Raw genomic sequence first — 17,148 nt, 5'->3', positions numbered from 1 at the left:
ATATGGAGGCGGTGTGTAAATAATTGAGTTTGGAGCAGATAATTCAGTGATCAACAACATGAGCATCAATCTGCGCAATTGGGAACCGATGACATGTCTCAACAAGTCAGCTAGCCCGACCACCCGATCCCGTTAGTCGCCTCTTATGACAAGTATGGGTTACTGAAGACCAATTGTAACCCAGATCTTTACAGGTTCAGCTGAGACGAAACCCCAAAAGTACTAGAATCGGAACTTGGAAAGTGAAATACCAAATACAACATTTGTTACATGTAACCACTTTCTAAATATCAAGGTGAAAATTGGGTGAGTGAGTTTAGTTTTACGCTGCACCCAGCAGTATTCCAGCTTTATGGCGGCGGTCTGTAAATAATCAAGTCTGGACCAGACAGTCCAGTGATCAACAGCATGAGCATCGATCTGCGCAATGGGGAACCGATGACATGTCAACCAAGTCATCGAGCCTGACCTCACGATCCCGTTAGTTGCCTCTTACGACAAGCATGAGTTACTGAAGATCAATATTCTAACCCAGATCTTCACGGGTCTGAAACACTGGGGAACTGGACAAGATTTTCTTTTGTTGAAAATACTTCGGTAAAGATACAGTTTTCTTCCAATCTACTATATGAGGAACTACACGTGATTCCCGTATGATAAAATACTGGGGAAAAGATGTGGTTTTCTTCCAATCTAATTGATGAGGAACTACACGTGATTCCCGTATGATAAAATACTGGGGAAAAGATGTGGTTTTCTTCCAATCTAATTGATGAGGAACTACACGTGATTCCCGTATGATGGAAATAGTGGAGAAGAGATATGTATTTCTTCAATCTGGTAGGTGAGGAACTAAATGAGATTCAGATGTTTGATAGGCTTTTAGAAATGTGATTCCTTTATGATGGAAATACTAGAGAAAAGATGTGATTTTCTTACGATGGAATAGACTAGACTGACTGAGTTTGGTTTTACGCCGCATTTAGCAATATGCCAGCAACATCACGGCGGGGAACACCAGAAATGGGCATCACACATTTTACCCATGTGGGGATTCGAACCCGGGTCTTCGGCGTGACGAGCCAACGCTTTAACCACTAGCCTACCCCACCGCCCCGGAATAGACTAGAACTATATTTGGTTCACTTCTGATGAAACTGGAAAAAAACTAAAAAAACAGACCTTTGAATGTAGGTTGACTATATTAACCATGCATCTGTTTACGTTATAATGACCTTATAAAAAAAGCTAAAGGTCACATGCAACCAAAAAATCAAACATAATTAAAACACAATTATCACTTATTCATGACATAAAATATACATTGCTGGTTATGAAAAAACATAAACACAAAATTATAAGTGTACAATCGCAAATCAAAAGTGCAATATTTTGTACTTGGGTTTACTTCCCAAGAAACGAAGCAGCCGGGATACCGAACCCAGTCAGAGCGGGTTGGTGTGCACTCAAGTGTAACGGCTGGTTCATTTGCAGATTCCCTCACGGCTCATTGTGTGTGTATACCGGTATATAGAGATGTTGGGTTTTGTAAATACATGCTCATATTTTGTGTATAACATTTTGCAATCAACAGACATCATAACATGACATGTATACAACTATCACACCTGCCTGTCTGTGTAATTACATAATGTGACAGAGACCGAACTCGGGCCATAAATCAATGCATTTTGTTTATGGTGTATAGCCTGATTGGTGTTCAGTTCAAATTGCATGTGGTCAGTGATTGAAATTGTGTATTGAATATGGTCATTAGCAGACGGGCAGGCAGACACATAGGTGCCAATTAAACAGACATTGAGTTTTTGTTTGTGACAACGACATATCTATGTCACAAATCGTAGTTCAAACGATTCACTAACTTTCCCCCAGCGCTTGGGGGAATTGAAGTGGTTTCAAAAGCTGGGCTGCGCTCATAGCACATGCGCAGTGAAAAAGGTTCGCGGAGCTTGGAAGCGGGTTTGTCCGGTGAATATTCGGTGAAGGCTTTGGTGTGTTTTGTTGATATTTCACAGGCGCGAGCTTTTTATATGTTATTACAGTAGATTACCGATTTAACTGTTTATATAATTTCATTTGTCTATTTCACCACACGTTCTTCTTACCGAGTCACTTTCTCAGTTCGATACTTAAAAGCAATGTCATTATTTAGCGTTGACAGAATTTCTAACTGTGATATAGATATGTCGTTGTCACAGACAAAACTCAACGTCTGTTTTATTGACACCTATGTGTCTGCCTGCCTGTCTGCTAATGACCATATTCAATACACAACTGCGATCACTGACCACATGCAATTTGAACTTAACACCAATCAGGCTATACACCATAAACAAAATGCATTGATTTATGGCCCGAGTTCGGTCTCTGTCACATTATGTAATTACACAGACAGGCAGGTGTGATACTTGTACACATGACATGTTATGATGTCTGTTGATTGCACAATGTTATACACAAAAAATGAGCATGTATTTACAAAACCCAACATCTCTATATATACACACACAATGAGCCGTGAGGGAATCTGCAAATGAACCAGCCGTTACACTTGAGTGCACACCCACCCGCTCTGACTGGGTTCGGTATCCCGGCTGCTTCGTTTCTTGGGAAGTAAACCGAAGTACACAATATTGCACTTTTGATTTGCGATTGTACGCTTATAATTTTGTTTATATGATGTTTCATAACCAGCAATGTATATTATATGTCATGAATAAGTGATAATTGTGTTTTAATTATGTTTGATTTTTGTGGTTGCATGTGACCTTTAATTAAGCACCCCTGTATTTTTGCAATGATAGGTTTTAAACACTACATTAAACTTGGCGTGGTGACCTGACGGCTCGAGCGTTGAAATCCATATCACCCTTGAGGAGGGTGCTAACGTATACGTACCTTAATTTCTTACAAGTTACCGGCCTTTAACTTTCACACGACCTCTGTTATTTTTAGCATTTCTGCATTTTCGACATGTCCTCTAGAACTACTAAGCATACAGGAGCTGAAACTTCGGATATACGATAGATCTATAATCATTGCCGCCATGTCTAAAATGTTTTTTGTCGGATGCATGCATATGTCGGCCATGTGATGAACAATAAGTCTCTGAAAATTGATATTTTTGATAGAAAAAAAGAACTTTATCCGAACTAGGAGATTTTAGACGCTTCATTTAGGACATTTGCATTACAGTAAGAGCTGGATGGAAGGGTAAAATGATATGGTTCAGGGTCTGTGAGACAGACCAGGGTTGGAGTTGAAGGCTGGTTTTATAGCACTTGTCCCCTGAAATTCTATGCTGCAGTGATTTTAATGTGCTCTCAGACCTTTGGGTATTCCGGGTAAGGATACGGGTCTCCGTCAACCTCTGCTGTGGACTGGGAGGTCACATGGTTGATGGTGGGTCATCGTATCCCATTTACAATGCTAATGAGGCCAATCACTTGATTATCTGGTTCAGACTTCATAAGTTACACAGACTCACATGCACGGACGCACGCACGCACGCACGCACTCAAATACCATTCTCTTACAATATATTCTTTGCAACTACCTGACTAATACTGCTGAAATATGACAGGCATGTTCTTTTCATGAAGGCATCATATTTTTTCGAATCATCGTGATTATGATTATACTTTGAAAAATGAAACCTTACCTTACAGATATCTTACAATCTAATTCTTAAAAGCTCCCCAAAAACATAAACTTTGTGTGAATGACACTGAAAATTCAAGGCTGATGAAGGAACACAATGTTACAAAAATATTGATTTGTATCTTACACCGTTATCGCCAGCATTGTGTTTCCTCAAAACTCAGGTTAGCTGCTGGCACACGTGTCTCGCTTTGGACACACCCGTGAAGATCCGGGTTAGAATTGATCTTTGGTAACCCATGCTTGTCGTAAGAAGCGACTAACGGGATCGGGTGGTCAGACTTACTGACTTGGTTGACACATGTCATCGTATCCCAATTGCGTAGATCGATGCTCATGCTGTTGATCACTGGGTTGTCTGGTCCAGACTCGATTATTTAAAGACTGCCGCAATATAGTGGGTGAGTGAGTTTAGTTTTATACCGCACTCAGCAATATTCCAGCTATATGGCGGCGGTCTGTAAATAATAGAGTCTGGACCAGACAATCCAGTGATCAACAACATGAGTATCGATCTACGCAATTGGGCTACGATGACATGTCAGCGAGTATGACTCATGAATCAGAAAGGTCCATTACCACACCAATGTCGGTGGTTCTTTCTATCAAAACCTAGTTTGTATATTACCCACAGGGATAAAGATGCAGTTATTTTCATTCATTCATTACTTTCATGTATAATGTGTAACTTCTTTGAGTGGCACCTTAGAAGCTTAGGTTCTCTCTCTCAAAGACTGACTGACTGAGTTTAGTTTTACGCCGCTTTTAGCAATATTCCAGCAACATCACGGCGGGGGACACCATAAATGGGCTTCACACATCGTGCCCATGTGAGGAATCGAACCCGGGTCTTCGACATGACGAGCCAACGCTTTAACCACTAGGCTACCCCACCGCCCCCCTCTCTCAAAGAACCATGTTGATGATGATGATGATGATGATGATGATGATGATGATGATGATGAAGGTGAAGAGAGAGATACACGACTTATGATGTGGAGGCTGCCTATATGCATCATGTTGAAATCACTTCAAAACAGAATTAAATGAAAAAGATGTTTAATTCAAAATTGTACAATATACACGTTTCGTGAACGATCGTCGGAAACACTGGCTAAGATCTACCATTACATTTTTTTAATTAGATCAGTCGTTTAGCAGTTCCAAATATATATAACCATGTATATAACACATAGTATTTGTTTCATTTACCTTTCAACCATCCCCGGTGATGCAGGGTTTTATATACCGCTAAAGTGAGTGAGTGAATTTAGTTTTACGCCGCTTTTATCAATATTCCAGCAATATCACGGCTGGGGACACCGGAAATGGGCTTCACACATTGTACCCTTAATTATAGGAAATCGAACCCTGGGTCTTCGGCGTGACGAGCGAACGCTTTAACCACTAGGCTACCCCACCGCCCTGTACCATTAAAGAAGGATCGACCGATTTTTTCATATTACTGCAGATAATCTGCCATGCCGGTCGGACAGCTATGTCGTTGTCGATGCTATGACAGATGAAATGTAGTCTTTGAAGGGCATTTAGAAGTGATACACATAAAGACAAGAATTTTATGGATGTCAATTTCCTTATTATGATGGACACGACGTTTCGGAGTATATTCTTACTCCTTCATCAGGTGAATGAAGAAGTCAGAATATACATCGAAACGTCGTGACCCGTCACAATAAAGACTGACTGACTGAGTTTGGTTTTACGCCGCTTTTAGCAATATTCCAGCAACATCACGGCGGGGACACCAGAAATGGGCTTCACACATTGTACCCATGTGGGGATTCGAACCCGGGTCTTCGGCGTGACGAGCCAACGCTTTAACCACTCGGCTACCCCACCGCCCTCACAATAAAGAAGTTGACATCAGACAGACATCCATAAAATTCTTGCCTGTTGATGAAATATAGCAATTTGAAACATTTCGGGGTTGTTAAATTCTTTGAGCTGTATATCTCCACTCTATTATCACAATACCCTGTATTATCGAAAAAGAAACAAAATACGCAAACATTTTTGTTTTAATTATTTTTGAAGCGTACATTATATTGATTGGACGGATTCTTTTTATAACAAGTTTTAAATAATTGTCTCGATGTTGTGTGACATGTTTCAGTGTGATCAACTCTAATGCACGTACAAATCTTGCTAGATATTACACACACGTATGTCCTAGTATATAACAAAGTTACACAATAACAATAAAACAGTAAACACAAGTCAAATGTTTCCATAAATATCACAGAATATTTGTTCACATTGTAAGTTGTAAATCCACCATTGCACACAAAACATAAAAACAGTAAATGACAAATACACAGCAGCATTAGAGATATCGTAGTCGGTGTCGACGAGGTGGTGTTGCTTGGGGATGTTCACGGTGTGTGTGTGTGTGTGTGTGTGTGTGTGTGTGTGTGTGTGTGTGTGTGTGTGTGTGTGTGTGTGTGTGTGTGTCTGTGTGTCTGTGTGTCTGTGAGCGTGTGTGCCGGCGTTTATCATGGCCTGACCTGCAAAGTCTTTTTGCTTCGACCTAAGTGAGTGAGTGAGTGAGTTTAGTCTTACGCCGCTGTTTTAGCAATATTCCAGCAATATCTCGGCGGGGGACACCAGAAATGAGCTTCACACAAAGTACCCACGTGGGGAATCGAACCCGGGTTTTCAGCGTGACGAGCGAACGCTTTAACCACTAGACTACCCCACCGCCCCTGCTTCGACTGCATGAAGACACTTGTGGATGTTCTATCGGCAAGTGGTTGTTGTCCCATCGATTATATAGATCGCTTCAGTTCAGCCTCAAATTAACCATTGTTTCCTTGTCTATTATGTCCTTGTCATATATTATATATTTCTTTACATATATTAAGATAACTGTCTTTCTTGGACTTAATTCTAATTTGAAACCCATTTTTTACACCTGGAACGGCCGTTGCAGCCACATTACTATACCTGAATTTCCCATCCCACACCGTTGCCATCTAAATGCCAACACCGTCCTCCTGTCAACCCCGATTCCTTGCCCTCGTAACCCCGATTCAGGCCTACAGTGATCCAAGACCCAAATCAAAATGTATTATATTCCAATTAAGACATTCCGCAAGTAGTTGACCGACGATAATCATTATATATTGATCGGTTTTCAAATATTTCACCCGACGGTGGAGCAGCAGTCATCAATCCAGAATTTGAGTGATACCCCATTATCATCGGGCTGTGGGACACAGGCTCCCAATATCAGTAGCGACCTATAGGTATTAATGAGTCTATGTTTACTTGGTTCGCATGGCTGCACGCAACCTCTCTCTACAAAACATATGGAATTCTCTGTAGACCAACTATACATCAAATGCTTTGTTCGAGTAGAACAATCAATACAATTGTCAGTCTGAAGATAAATATTTGATGAGCTTCGATACGACTCATCTTGATCGAATGCCGTTAATTGAACATACAGGAAATAAGATGACAATCAACTAGGGGACTTTTAGCACTGTTGTCTGGGGTAAGGCCATTTTGGGAAACGTTGAAGTAAACTTGCACGTCACATTTGAAACACGACGTACTTTTGAGGGCATACTTAAAGTTCAGAACATACAAAACAGCAGCTTTCACGTCACATATAGAAAAGGGTTGACAATGTACCATAAATACAAACAAATAAACATATAATTATACAATCTAAAAGCAAGAAAAATGTACATAATCTCATAAAAATATACATCTGAAGGCCCCCGTAGGCAGACACCTGAAATACATGTAGTTTCCAAATACAGCAGTTTTAGTATCAGCAATTTGTCTGAGAGGACATCAGATTTCTTTCATTTTCAGGGGTTCTTTTCTATGTATAAATTAAGGCATCTTCACCAAATATTATTTTCAAAAACACGCAGTTACGTAACTCGTTGGTGTCTACGCCAATTTCCTCCCCATAAAATTAAAACATGAGTTTACATACACGTTATCCAGATACAGAATATTAATTTTCCAAATTATTTTCGATTTGGTGAATAAAAGCATTGCATTCCAAAACTGCCAAAAATAGCATTCCCTCGTTGGTATCTACGCCAATGTCTCACCCATAAAATTAAGAAATGAATTTATTTTACACGTTATCCACATATAGGGGGTTCTTTTCCAAAATATTTTCGATATTGGGAATAAAAACATTTGACTCTTGAATGCCATGCAGGGTAAAATGGCATCCCCTGGTATCTACGCCAGTTTCTTCCCCATAAGATTGAAACATGAATTTATATTACACTTTCTCCACATTTAGGATATTGTTTCCAAATTATTTTCGATATTGGGGTTAAGAACATTTGACTCTTGAATGCCATGCAAGGTAAAATGTGACCAAAATGGACGTTCGCCTGTACATCCGAAATCCGCAACATCCAGCTGACATCTTGTTCATGGCGATGGTCGAAGATGGTGGTCTTGGACTTCAGTTTGAAGAGTAGGGGGGTGGAGGGACTGTCCCGGAACCATCTGGGGTCTGGACTTTACCCCCCTGGTCACCATACAGAAGCTGTTGATCCGGAGGGACGTACATCGGAGGGGGGTAGTTGGGGTGTGTCTGGTACCCAGGGGGTGGACGTGGAATCGGCCCCTTGTAGCTGTCTTGGTAGTAATCTACGTAGGGGTGGCCCGGGTAGGCTGGTGGGCCTTCTGCAAAACATGTCATATCGTTAGTTATGGTGTCTTTAGTAGCTTTGCACGGCGTCATAGTACGTAAACAGAATAGTATTGTGCGAGGACACATCTTGCTTTAAAGGCTTATTATATGTACCAGTGAGTGAGTGAGTTTAGTTTACGCCGCTTTTAGCAATATTCCAGCAATTCCAGCGAGGGACACCATCTTAACAACTATGCTCCCCACATGGGTACAATGTGTGAAGTCCATTTCTGGTGTCCCCCGGTGAGATATTGCTGGAATATTGCTATAAGCGGCATAAAACCCAACTCACTCACTAACATCTATGGTAGGGCTGCTAGGGGATGTTCCATGATCGAATTTAGCGCTAAGGCGATCACAACTCCCGGTCTTAACATTCACTTCCAGTAGTCTAAAAACGAAAAGAGGAATGATCGCTTTGTGGGACCAGTGGCAGATCGAAAACGAGGCTCATAGGTAAAGTGTCGGTCAAGAAAAGACATCTATTTTCGTTTGAAGTCTTAAATACGTATTTAGAGCTCCGATGCTAAAAAGATCATACATGCCAATCGATATGAATATGTTTGTCTGACACTTACTAGCTTGTGACACAATGTTGACCTGCTCGTTCTGTCTGGGCTGGAGACGGCGTCTGTTGCGAGTCTGCTGTTTGATGCAGCAGACGATGATTGCGATGATGGTGGCAACGAGGATGACGCACCCGATGCCGATGCCGACTATCATGGAGAGAGGGTCACAACATTTCTGGTCGTTGGTACTCCCACAACATCCATACTCGCAGTTGTAGGAATGCCCCTTTATCTTTGAGTAGCACGACTCCTCGCCAAGACCAAGTACCAGGTCTGAAAGCGAAAAATGGATTTTATATCTACAAAAGACAATTACGCACAAAAGTAATTATCTTTAATTAATTACTTAATTTGACTGGTACATCTTTTCTTGTATATTACATATAAAGTGAAGAAGATGAGGAAGCCATACACGAGTTTATTCGCAACAGCGTAACATGGTAAGGCCGTAACAAAGTGAACCGCAACAACGTAAAACCTTATGTTCGTAATGTTCACCGTCAGGCCGTAACAAGGTAACATGGTAAGGCCGTAACAACATAACACCGTAAGGCCGTAACAACATAACACCGTCAGGGCGTAACAACGTAACACCGTAAGGCCGTAACAATATAACACCGTCAGGCCTTAACAACATAACACCGTCAGGCCGTAACAAGGTAATACCATCAGGCCGTAGCAGCGTAACACCGTAAGGCCGTAACAACATAACGCCGTAAGGCCGTCAGAACGTAACACCGTCAGGCCGTTACAACATAAAACCGTAAGGCAGTCACAACGTAACATCGTAAGGCCGTCACAGCATAACACCGTAAGGCCGTCACAACATAACACCGTAAGGCAGTCACAACGTAACATCGTAAGGCCGTCACAGCATAACACCGTCAGGCCGTCACAACATAAAACCGTAAGGCAGTCACAACGTAACATCGTAAGGCCGTCACAGCATAACGCCGTAAGGCCGTCACAACATAACACCGTAAGGCAGTCACAACGTAACATCGTAAGGCCGTCACAGCATAACACCGTCAGGCCGTAACAACATAGTACCGTAAGGCCGTAACACCGTAAGGCCGTAACACCGTCAGGCCGTAACAACATAACACCGTCAGGCCGTAACAACATAACGCCGTAAGGTCGTCACAACGTACCACCGTAAGGCCGTCCCAACCAAACACCGTCAGGCCGTAACAACATAACACCGACAGGCCGTAACAACATAACACCGTCAGGCCGTAACAACAGGCCGTAACAACATAACGCCGTCAGGCCGTAACAACATAATGCCGTAAGGCCGTCACAACATAACACCGTCAGGCCGTAACAACATAGTACCGTAAGGCCGTAACAACATAACGTCATAAGGCCGTCACAACATAACGCCGTAAGGCCGTAACAACGTAACACTGTAATGCCGTAACAACATAGTACCGTAAGGCCGAAACAACGTAACACTGTAAAGCCATAATTAGAGAATAACCCACGAGGTACGAGGGATAACAGGAAATATGTCCCACGTGAAATTAATGTTCACAGTCCCGAGCTTTAGCGAGGGACTTGAACATTAATTTCACGAGGGACACATTAATTTCACGAGGGACACTCTATTTATTACCCATTCTGAAATTAAACCGAGAAACCAGTATTATGAACTCAAAGCCGAATCTTCTTATGTAAGTGTTTACAACTAGATCGGCTGATTTATATTAATGCGCGGATGAACTGCTCAAGCAAACATGTCATGTTTTTTTAACGTTTACTTATAAAACAGTGAACAATAAAATGCAGGGACGGTGAACCTTTTTTCAAGAATACGGTACACAATTATGAACGTTTGTCAACATTTTGCTGAAACGAGCTGTGACCTAATTTTGGCTCGCGTCAGTGGCCTTGTCAGGGACGATAACTCTAAATTTAGTCCGAGTCCGAGTCGACAAGTTTTCGTTCGAATCCCAAACGTTGTCAATGTCATGGTCAAAAACAGGTACAAACATGTCAAACGTTGTTTTGTTTTTTCGATTGGGGGTACAAAAATTCATCTTGCAGTAAGTCATTTATGACGCTCTCATGCAAGTTGGGACTTTGGCGCCATGCCGACTCGCTCGATATCGTTTCCGGCAACACTTTCAGTCTATACCTTGCAACTTCCATTTCACCATATATTCAAGTGATTGTATTATTTAAAAAGATATTTCATGGGATCTCCTCAATCGTAGGGGTAATAACAGGGTAACACCGTCAGGCCGTAATAACGTAACACCCGCAGAACTCTATGTGAATCCCATTTTAGTGTCGCCTGTTGTTGCTGGCACAGGGGCTTGTAACGCTAAAAACTGCCATCAAAGTATATACTGTCACTGACGGAGTCTTAGTACTATATAAAAGGGAAGGGATGTAACGAGGTCAACACACCAGGTTCGTTTCAGGGCGAATTCAACAATGCTCACTGTATTTATCCAATTTAAAGTTGCACACATTTCAAGCCAATAGATTTACCTACACAATGAGACATACAACACAAAAATCGAAACAGTACTTTTGGACACAATTCTGTTTGCGATGAATAAATGTACGTAAACTCATTATGACAGTGAGATGTAAGTGTCTCCGAAAGAATGGCGACTAGCGCGCTGAAAGACGCCATCAGTTCAACATGTTTTGATGCATGTCGTTTGTGTATACTGTGAAATAAACAAGAAAAAGGGTGAACTCCCGCTACAAATTCTGAGCAGCTAGGGATTTTGGCTCGGAATCGAGAAATCACGATTTTTCGAGCTTCCGAAGACCCTAGCTCCCAAAGTACTGTTTCGATTTTTGTGCTGTATGTCTCATTTTGTAGGTAAATCTCAGTACCCGGCCCCTTTATGGTCATGTGACTAATAGATTAAACAATGTAATATGTTATTCTTTCATGATTAAAATGTTGTATTGTCATTGAAGATTTTAGACATAATTACAGTCATTTCTTTTGAATATAATATTTGGTTAAGATGTTGAAAAACTCGAAATATTAATCTCCGAGCTGAAAAATATATTGCGATTACTTACAAATTTGATGTCAGGGATTAACATAACGGGTATCCGGGTAGGGTAGGGTAATAGGGGTGGGATACCGGGTAGAAAACCTGGACCCGTCCCCGCCCCTAGCATTTATATCACTTGCATTGTGTGACGAGTGATCATGGACAGACCCTGGGTCAGTGAGTCAGGTTTGAAAGAGTTTTGAACTTCATCTCAGTTACATCACCGCATGTCAGCTTGATAAGGTCTCAGAGACCCACAGACACGGGTATAGTGACGACAAACTTGGAAACATACCCAGGGCTAATCTGAGATTCACCCCCACGACTACGGGACGCGAAGCGAACGAATTGCCTTGACTTTAAAGATCGCACCGCCCATGCACCTTCTAAAGAAAACTGGAATAGAATATTTACATGCTTGTGAAACACCCCATCCACATGTGAGTGAGTGGGTATGGTTTTACTTCGCTTTTAGCAATATTACAGCAATATCACGAACCCTGGTCTTCGGCGTGACGAGCGAACGCTTTAATCACTAGGTTAGCCCACCGCCCCCTATCTACATGTAAACCCCTTGTACAGTTAGAAGCTTGTTGTACCAGCTCATATAGACACAGACCAGATGGCGTTAGATATAAATGTTTGTTTGTTGTGTAACCGCACTCAGCAATATTCTGTGAGACAGGCCAGCCTGTCTTATCATCTGTGATTAATTGATTGGTTGTTCTTTAACGCTGCACTCAGCAATATTCCAGCTATATGACGGCGGTCTGTAATTAATCGAGTCTGGACCAGACATTCCAGTGATCAATAGCATGAGCATCGATGTACTCGTTGGGATACGATGACATGTGTCAACCAAGTCAGCAAGCCTGATAAAAATGAATGTCGTCACATAGCTTTGATACAGTGTGTGAACACTATACTAGTTGCTCTCCTGCCAGGTACAGATCGATTCGCAGGGACAAATCAGTTACTGATTGCGCATGCGTGAGATCAATTAAGTGTGTTCCATCATATCCAGCAGCTCCACTGCCTTTGTACTGTGCAAGCGGAACTGTAAGTCTTTGTCTGAAAGGCTACAGATGGGACTTATTCAAAATAGCATTCTGTTACCAATCTTACACAATCGTCTACATGTTCAAAGTGACTATAACAAAAGTTTGGGTTTGGCCACTGAGTGAGTGAGTTTGGTTGTACGTCGCTTTTAGCAATATTCCAGCAATAGCACTGCGTGGTATAGAAGGAATGGGCTTCACACATTGTGCCCAAGTGGCTACCGAACGCTTTAACCACTACGCTACCTCATTATAACAACATCATATCTCACACTGGATGAGCAATGTGGAGGAAATATACCTTTAGGAAATAACGATTTCGCGGCATTAAGTAGGAAAGTGTAAACTTGAAAGCATAGTCTGGAATAGAATTTATTTGTTTAAATGCAACGTGACTTTTCAAGGACAAAGGAGCGTTACATGTAGGTTATACGAGTGCGTACGGTTTTACACCGCTTTTAGCAATATTCCAACAATATCACGGTAGGGGACAGCACAAATACCGTTGTACCCATGTGGGGAATGGAACCCCGATCTTCGGTGTTACGAGCGAAAGCTTTACCCAGTACGCTATCCCACCGCCCCTCTGTTAAACAGCAAAAATAATCATAAATACTTATTCTTCGGGTCAATCCCATTATGATAAATAAAAGGGGCGGTGGGGTAGCCTAGTGGTTAAAGCGTTCGCTTGTCACGCCGAAGACCCGGGTTCGATTCCCCACATGGGTACATTGTGTGAATCCCATTTCTGGTGTCCCCCGCCGTGATATTGCTGGAATATTGCTAAAAGCGGCGTAAAACCATACTCACTCACTCACTCACTATGATAAATAAACAGTTACTTTTGCTTACAAGTATACATATCATGCGAGACAATGGCAATGTCCATGGCAATTCGTTCCCTTGCTTACACCTTACAACATGTTTTGCTCTTAGGAATATCCCCAACCTTTGACAATCACCACAATACAACTCTCTGTTGTTGAACTACGATTCATTAACACTTTCCAGTGAAATACAATATACTAGTTATAGTATACCACACAGAGACCCGGAACAAATGGAATACAGGTTGCTTGGCGATGTCGCAGTCGTCAGCGGGGCCTATTGTATGGCATTGTGTCCATATAACAAGCATAAAGTGTATGTGGATGTGTTGACAAACAGTCTTGTCTTTGTCAGCGTAGCCGTACCATGAATAATGAAACAGGACACAAAGTTCAGTCGACTGGAGATCAACATGCGACTTACAGCGATCGACTCATTTATATTGCGCGTCAATATACTGCTTTGCGTGCAGGTCAAGAGTGAGTGAGTTTAGTTTTACGCCGCTTTTAACGACTGACTGACTGACTTAGGTTTTACGCCGCTTTTAGCAATATTCCAGCAACATCACGGCGGGGGACACCAGAAATGGGCTTCACACATTGTACCAATGTGGGGATTCGAACCCGGGTCTTCAGCGTTACGAGCCAACGCTTTAACCACTAGGCTACCCCCCCGCCCCCAGCTTTTAACCAGTGAGTGAGTTTAGTTTTACGCCGCACTCAGCAATATTCGAGCTATATGGCGGCGGTCTGTAAATAATCGAATCTGGACCAGACAATCCAGTGATCAACAGCATGAGCATTGATCTGCTCAGTTGGGAACCGATACCATGTGTCAACCAAGTCAGCGAGCCTGACCACCCGATCCCCTTTGTCGCCTCTTACGACAAGCATGGATTATTGAAGATCGATTGTAACCCGGATCTTCACGGGTCCGCTTTTAGCAATATTCCAGCAATATTACGACACCAGAAATTGGCTTCACACCTTGGCAGGTCATAAGACTTAACCGTACATGTGCATTTTGTCAAAACTCTGGGGAATGGGTTCCACAGTGATCTGAGATGTAGGGACTGTGAAGGAGCCTCTGTAGTGGTTTCTATCTAAGACTGACCATGATCCGTGTAAGTACCACCACGTGCTTTTTGGCAGGCTTACATAAAAGACTGTTCCAAACAGACTTCACAATGTACGTACATGACTGTTACTACAATGAATAGCTACATGAAAACACGGAGGACGATGAGGTCTCTATTTGTCAAATATTAGTTCTATATGTTACCGAGTCTGTCAGTGAGTTGGCTTCACCGCCGTATTTTGATAGCATATCATACCCGTAAGCACGACATGGTGTTGGCACTATTGGGGCTAATCTGGGGGAACGATCATTAATGGTTTCCTGACACGACTACGCGACGCATGAGTGAGTGAGATGCGGTTTAACGCTGATTGTACATTATTCCAGTTCTTTCACTGCCGGTGTCTGACGTTTACGTCATTGGTTATACTCTGGAGTACACATGTGAACAGGGGCAAACCGGGCTTCGAACTCATTATAGGTGTCAGGCGTCCGCATCTACTTTTTATTGTACACGAAATGACATTCCAGGACTCGTCGCCTGTATTCACGAAGACGTTTAAGATCGATATTGCATAAAGGCGTCACATCACTTGTAACATGCATAAGGACGTCACATCACTTGTGACATGCATAAGGACGTCACATCACTTGTGACATGCATAAGGATGTCACATAAGTTGTGACATGCATAAAGACGTCACATCACTTGTGACATGCATAAGGACGTCACATCACTTTGGCGTGACGAGCCAACGCTTTAACCACTAGGCTACCCCACCGCCCGACTATATAACAAACTTCAAATACATATTGGAAATATAATAATTGCCACACATCGATATCGTACTAAAGTGCAAAGTTACATACGGGAGCATGGGGAATGTCACATTTAAATGATGGAAAACTTTCTCATTTTAATCAACATTGCGAGACGGGTGCAAATGTTTGACAACTAACCTTTTACGATCAGTTCACTATTGTCCTTACAAAGATTTGTTCTCAGTTCAAGAGATAATTTCTACTATGATCAAGCCTCTGACTTATGGCGCTTTGTTTACCATATGTTCCAGCTGACTTTATCTTCATCTTCTAAGACAATCAACTTGGTTAACAAACATGCCTTTGTTCAAACATTAAAATGATTCTATCGAAATCATTAAAATAATCCCTTTTGACATATTTTAACGTGTTCATATTGAGTATTGCTATATTCCAATAGAAGGAAGTAAGTCTTCATATTAAGTTCTCATCCGTAGAAACATATGTAATGACATCAATATCAATTTACTTTGCAAGTTTCGTTAGTTATGTTCATCCGTTGGGCCAAAAATGTTCATCCTTTTCCTTACGAAACGTCAAGTAACACGTGTGTGTGTGTGTGTGTGTGATAATGTCAATTAGATCCGTCCTGACACAGGTAACAAAGATGTTTTGTAAACACGTATCCACGTATACATAGTTTAAATGTCAGGTAACTTGCAGGGACAGGGTCATTACTGGTATCATCAGGAATCTTGCATCCTCTAACATCCACCCTTTACATATGTTACATTTGACCACTTTCTAAATGGCATTGTGTATTTCATACCCTTTATATTGATAAAATATAATAAAAATATTTAATGCCAAAATATATCTCTTCTAGGAAAGTTTAAATGCCACTTTAATTACTGTAATATTGAAGCACCAAGGCTCCGACCTACAACCGTTTGTGTCGCTGGACTAGATATTTCACAAAGGCATCCAATCGATGGCGCCGGGTACCCAGCGTTTACCTCGCACCCCGTGGACCTACCCCATCACATCGGCTTGAATACATGGTAATTACTCACAGACATATTTCCCGAAATATACAATACATTTTGTATCACAACTGTTTCAAGACCTTACCTTGTATATAGAATAATAGGAATGTTATGATCCAAGATGTCACCATTTTGTTCCTGTGCAAAATGTCCGTCAGTGCCGGAAGTGACGGAGATCGCTGTGTTGGCTATAGAAGATACCATCGTTGCGTGGCAACAAATAAACACGCCACGGTTTACAATCGATGACAAAATTATACGTCTCCGTGCCTGAAGGGAGGCGAAATCCATATCCCTTGAGTGTGTTGCCTGCTCTAACGCTGGTGCCAATACTCTCTATTGTTTAGGAAGATTCCTGGTACTAAAGTCAATAAATGGTTTGTTTCGCACACGGTTAATATAACCAGCCTGTAT

General features: G+C 41.8%; 1 protein-coding gene across 1 annotated transcript; it reads right to left on the bottom strand.

Annotated features, from left to right (window-relative positions):
* Window positions 1-6,969: 6,969 nt before the first annotated feature.
* LOC124270208 (protein shisa-4-like) lies at window positions 6,970-16,926 on the bottom strand. The gene is made up of 3 exons (XM_046705244.1): window positions 16,820-16,926; window positions 8,950-9,213; window positions 6,970-8,364 (listed from the first exon to the last, which is right to left on the bottom strand). Exons 1-3 carry the CDS (start codon window positions 16,863-16,865, stop codon window positions 8,141-8,143), a joined length of 534 nt encoding a protein of 177 aa, XP_046561200.1. The 5' UTR covers window positions 16,866-16,926; the 3' UTR covers window positions 6,970-8,140.
* Between the last annotated feature and the right edge of the window lie 222 nt (window positions 16,927-17,148).

Source organism: Haliotis rubra, unplaced genomic scaffold (genome assembly GCF_003918875.1).
Source record: "Haliotis rubra isolate DU_JTF1 unplaced genomic scaffold, ASM391887v1 Scf15, whole genome shotgun sequence".
Lineage (NCBI taxonomy): Eukaryota > Metazoa > Mollusca > Gastropoda > Lepetellida > Haliotidae > Haliotis > Haliotis rubra.
The sequence above is the reverse complement of the archived record's forward strand: the minus strand, read 5'-3'. Positions and strand labels throughout refer to the sequence as shown.

What these genes read in the sequence shown, in the direction of transcription:
- LOC124270208 (XM_046705244.1), bottom strand. Translation starts at nt 16,865, where the DNA reads ATGGTGACATCTTGGATCATAACATTCCTATTATTCTATATACAAG. An exon ending in CCTATTATTCTATATACAAG is followed by an intron (nt 9,214 to 16,819) that starts GTAAGGTCTTGA and finishes TTTCGCTTTCAG; the next exon opens with ACCTGGTACTTGGTCTTGGC. An exon ending in CAACATTGTGTCACAAGCTA is followed by an intron (nt 8,365 to 8,949) that starts GTAAGTGTCAGA and finishes CATGTTTTGCAG; the next exon opens with AAGGCCCACCAGCCTACCCG.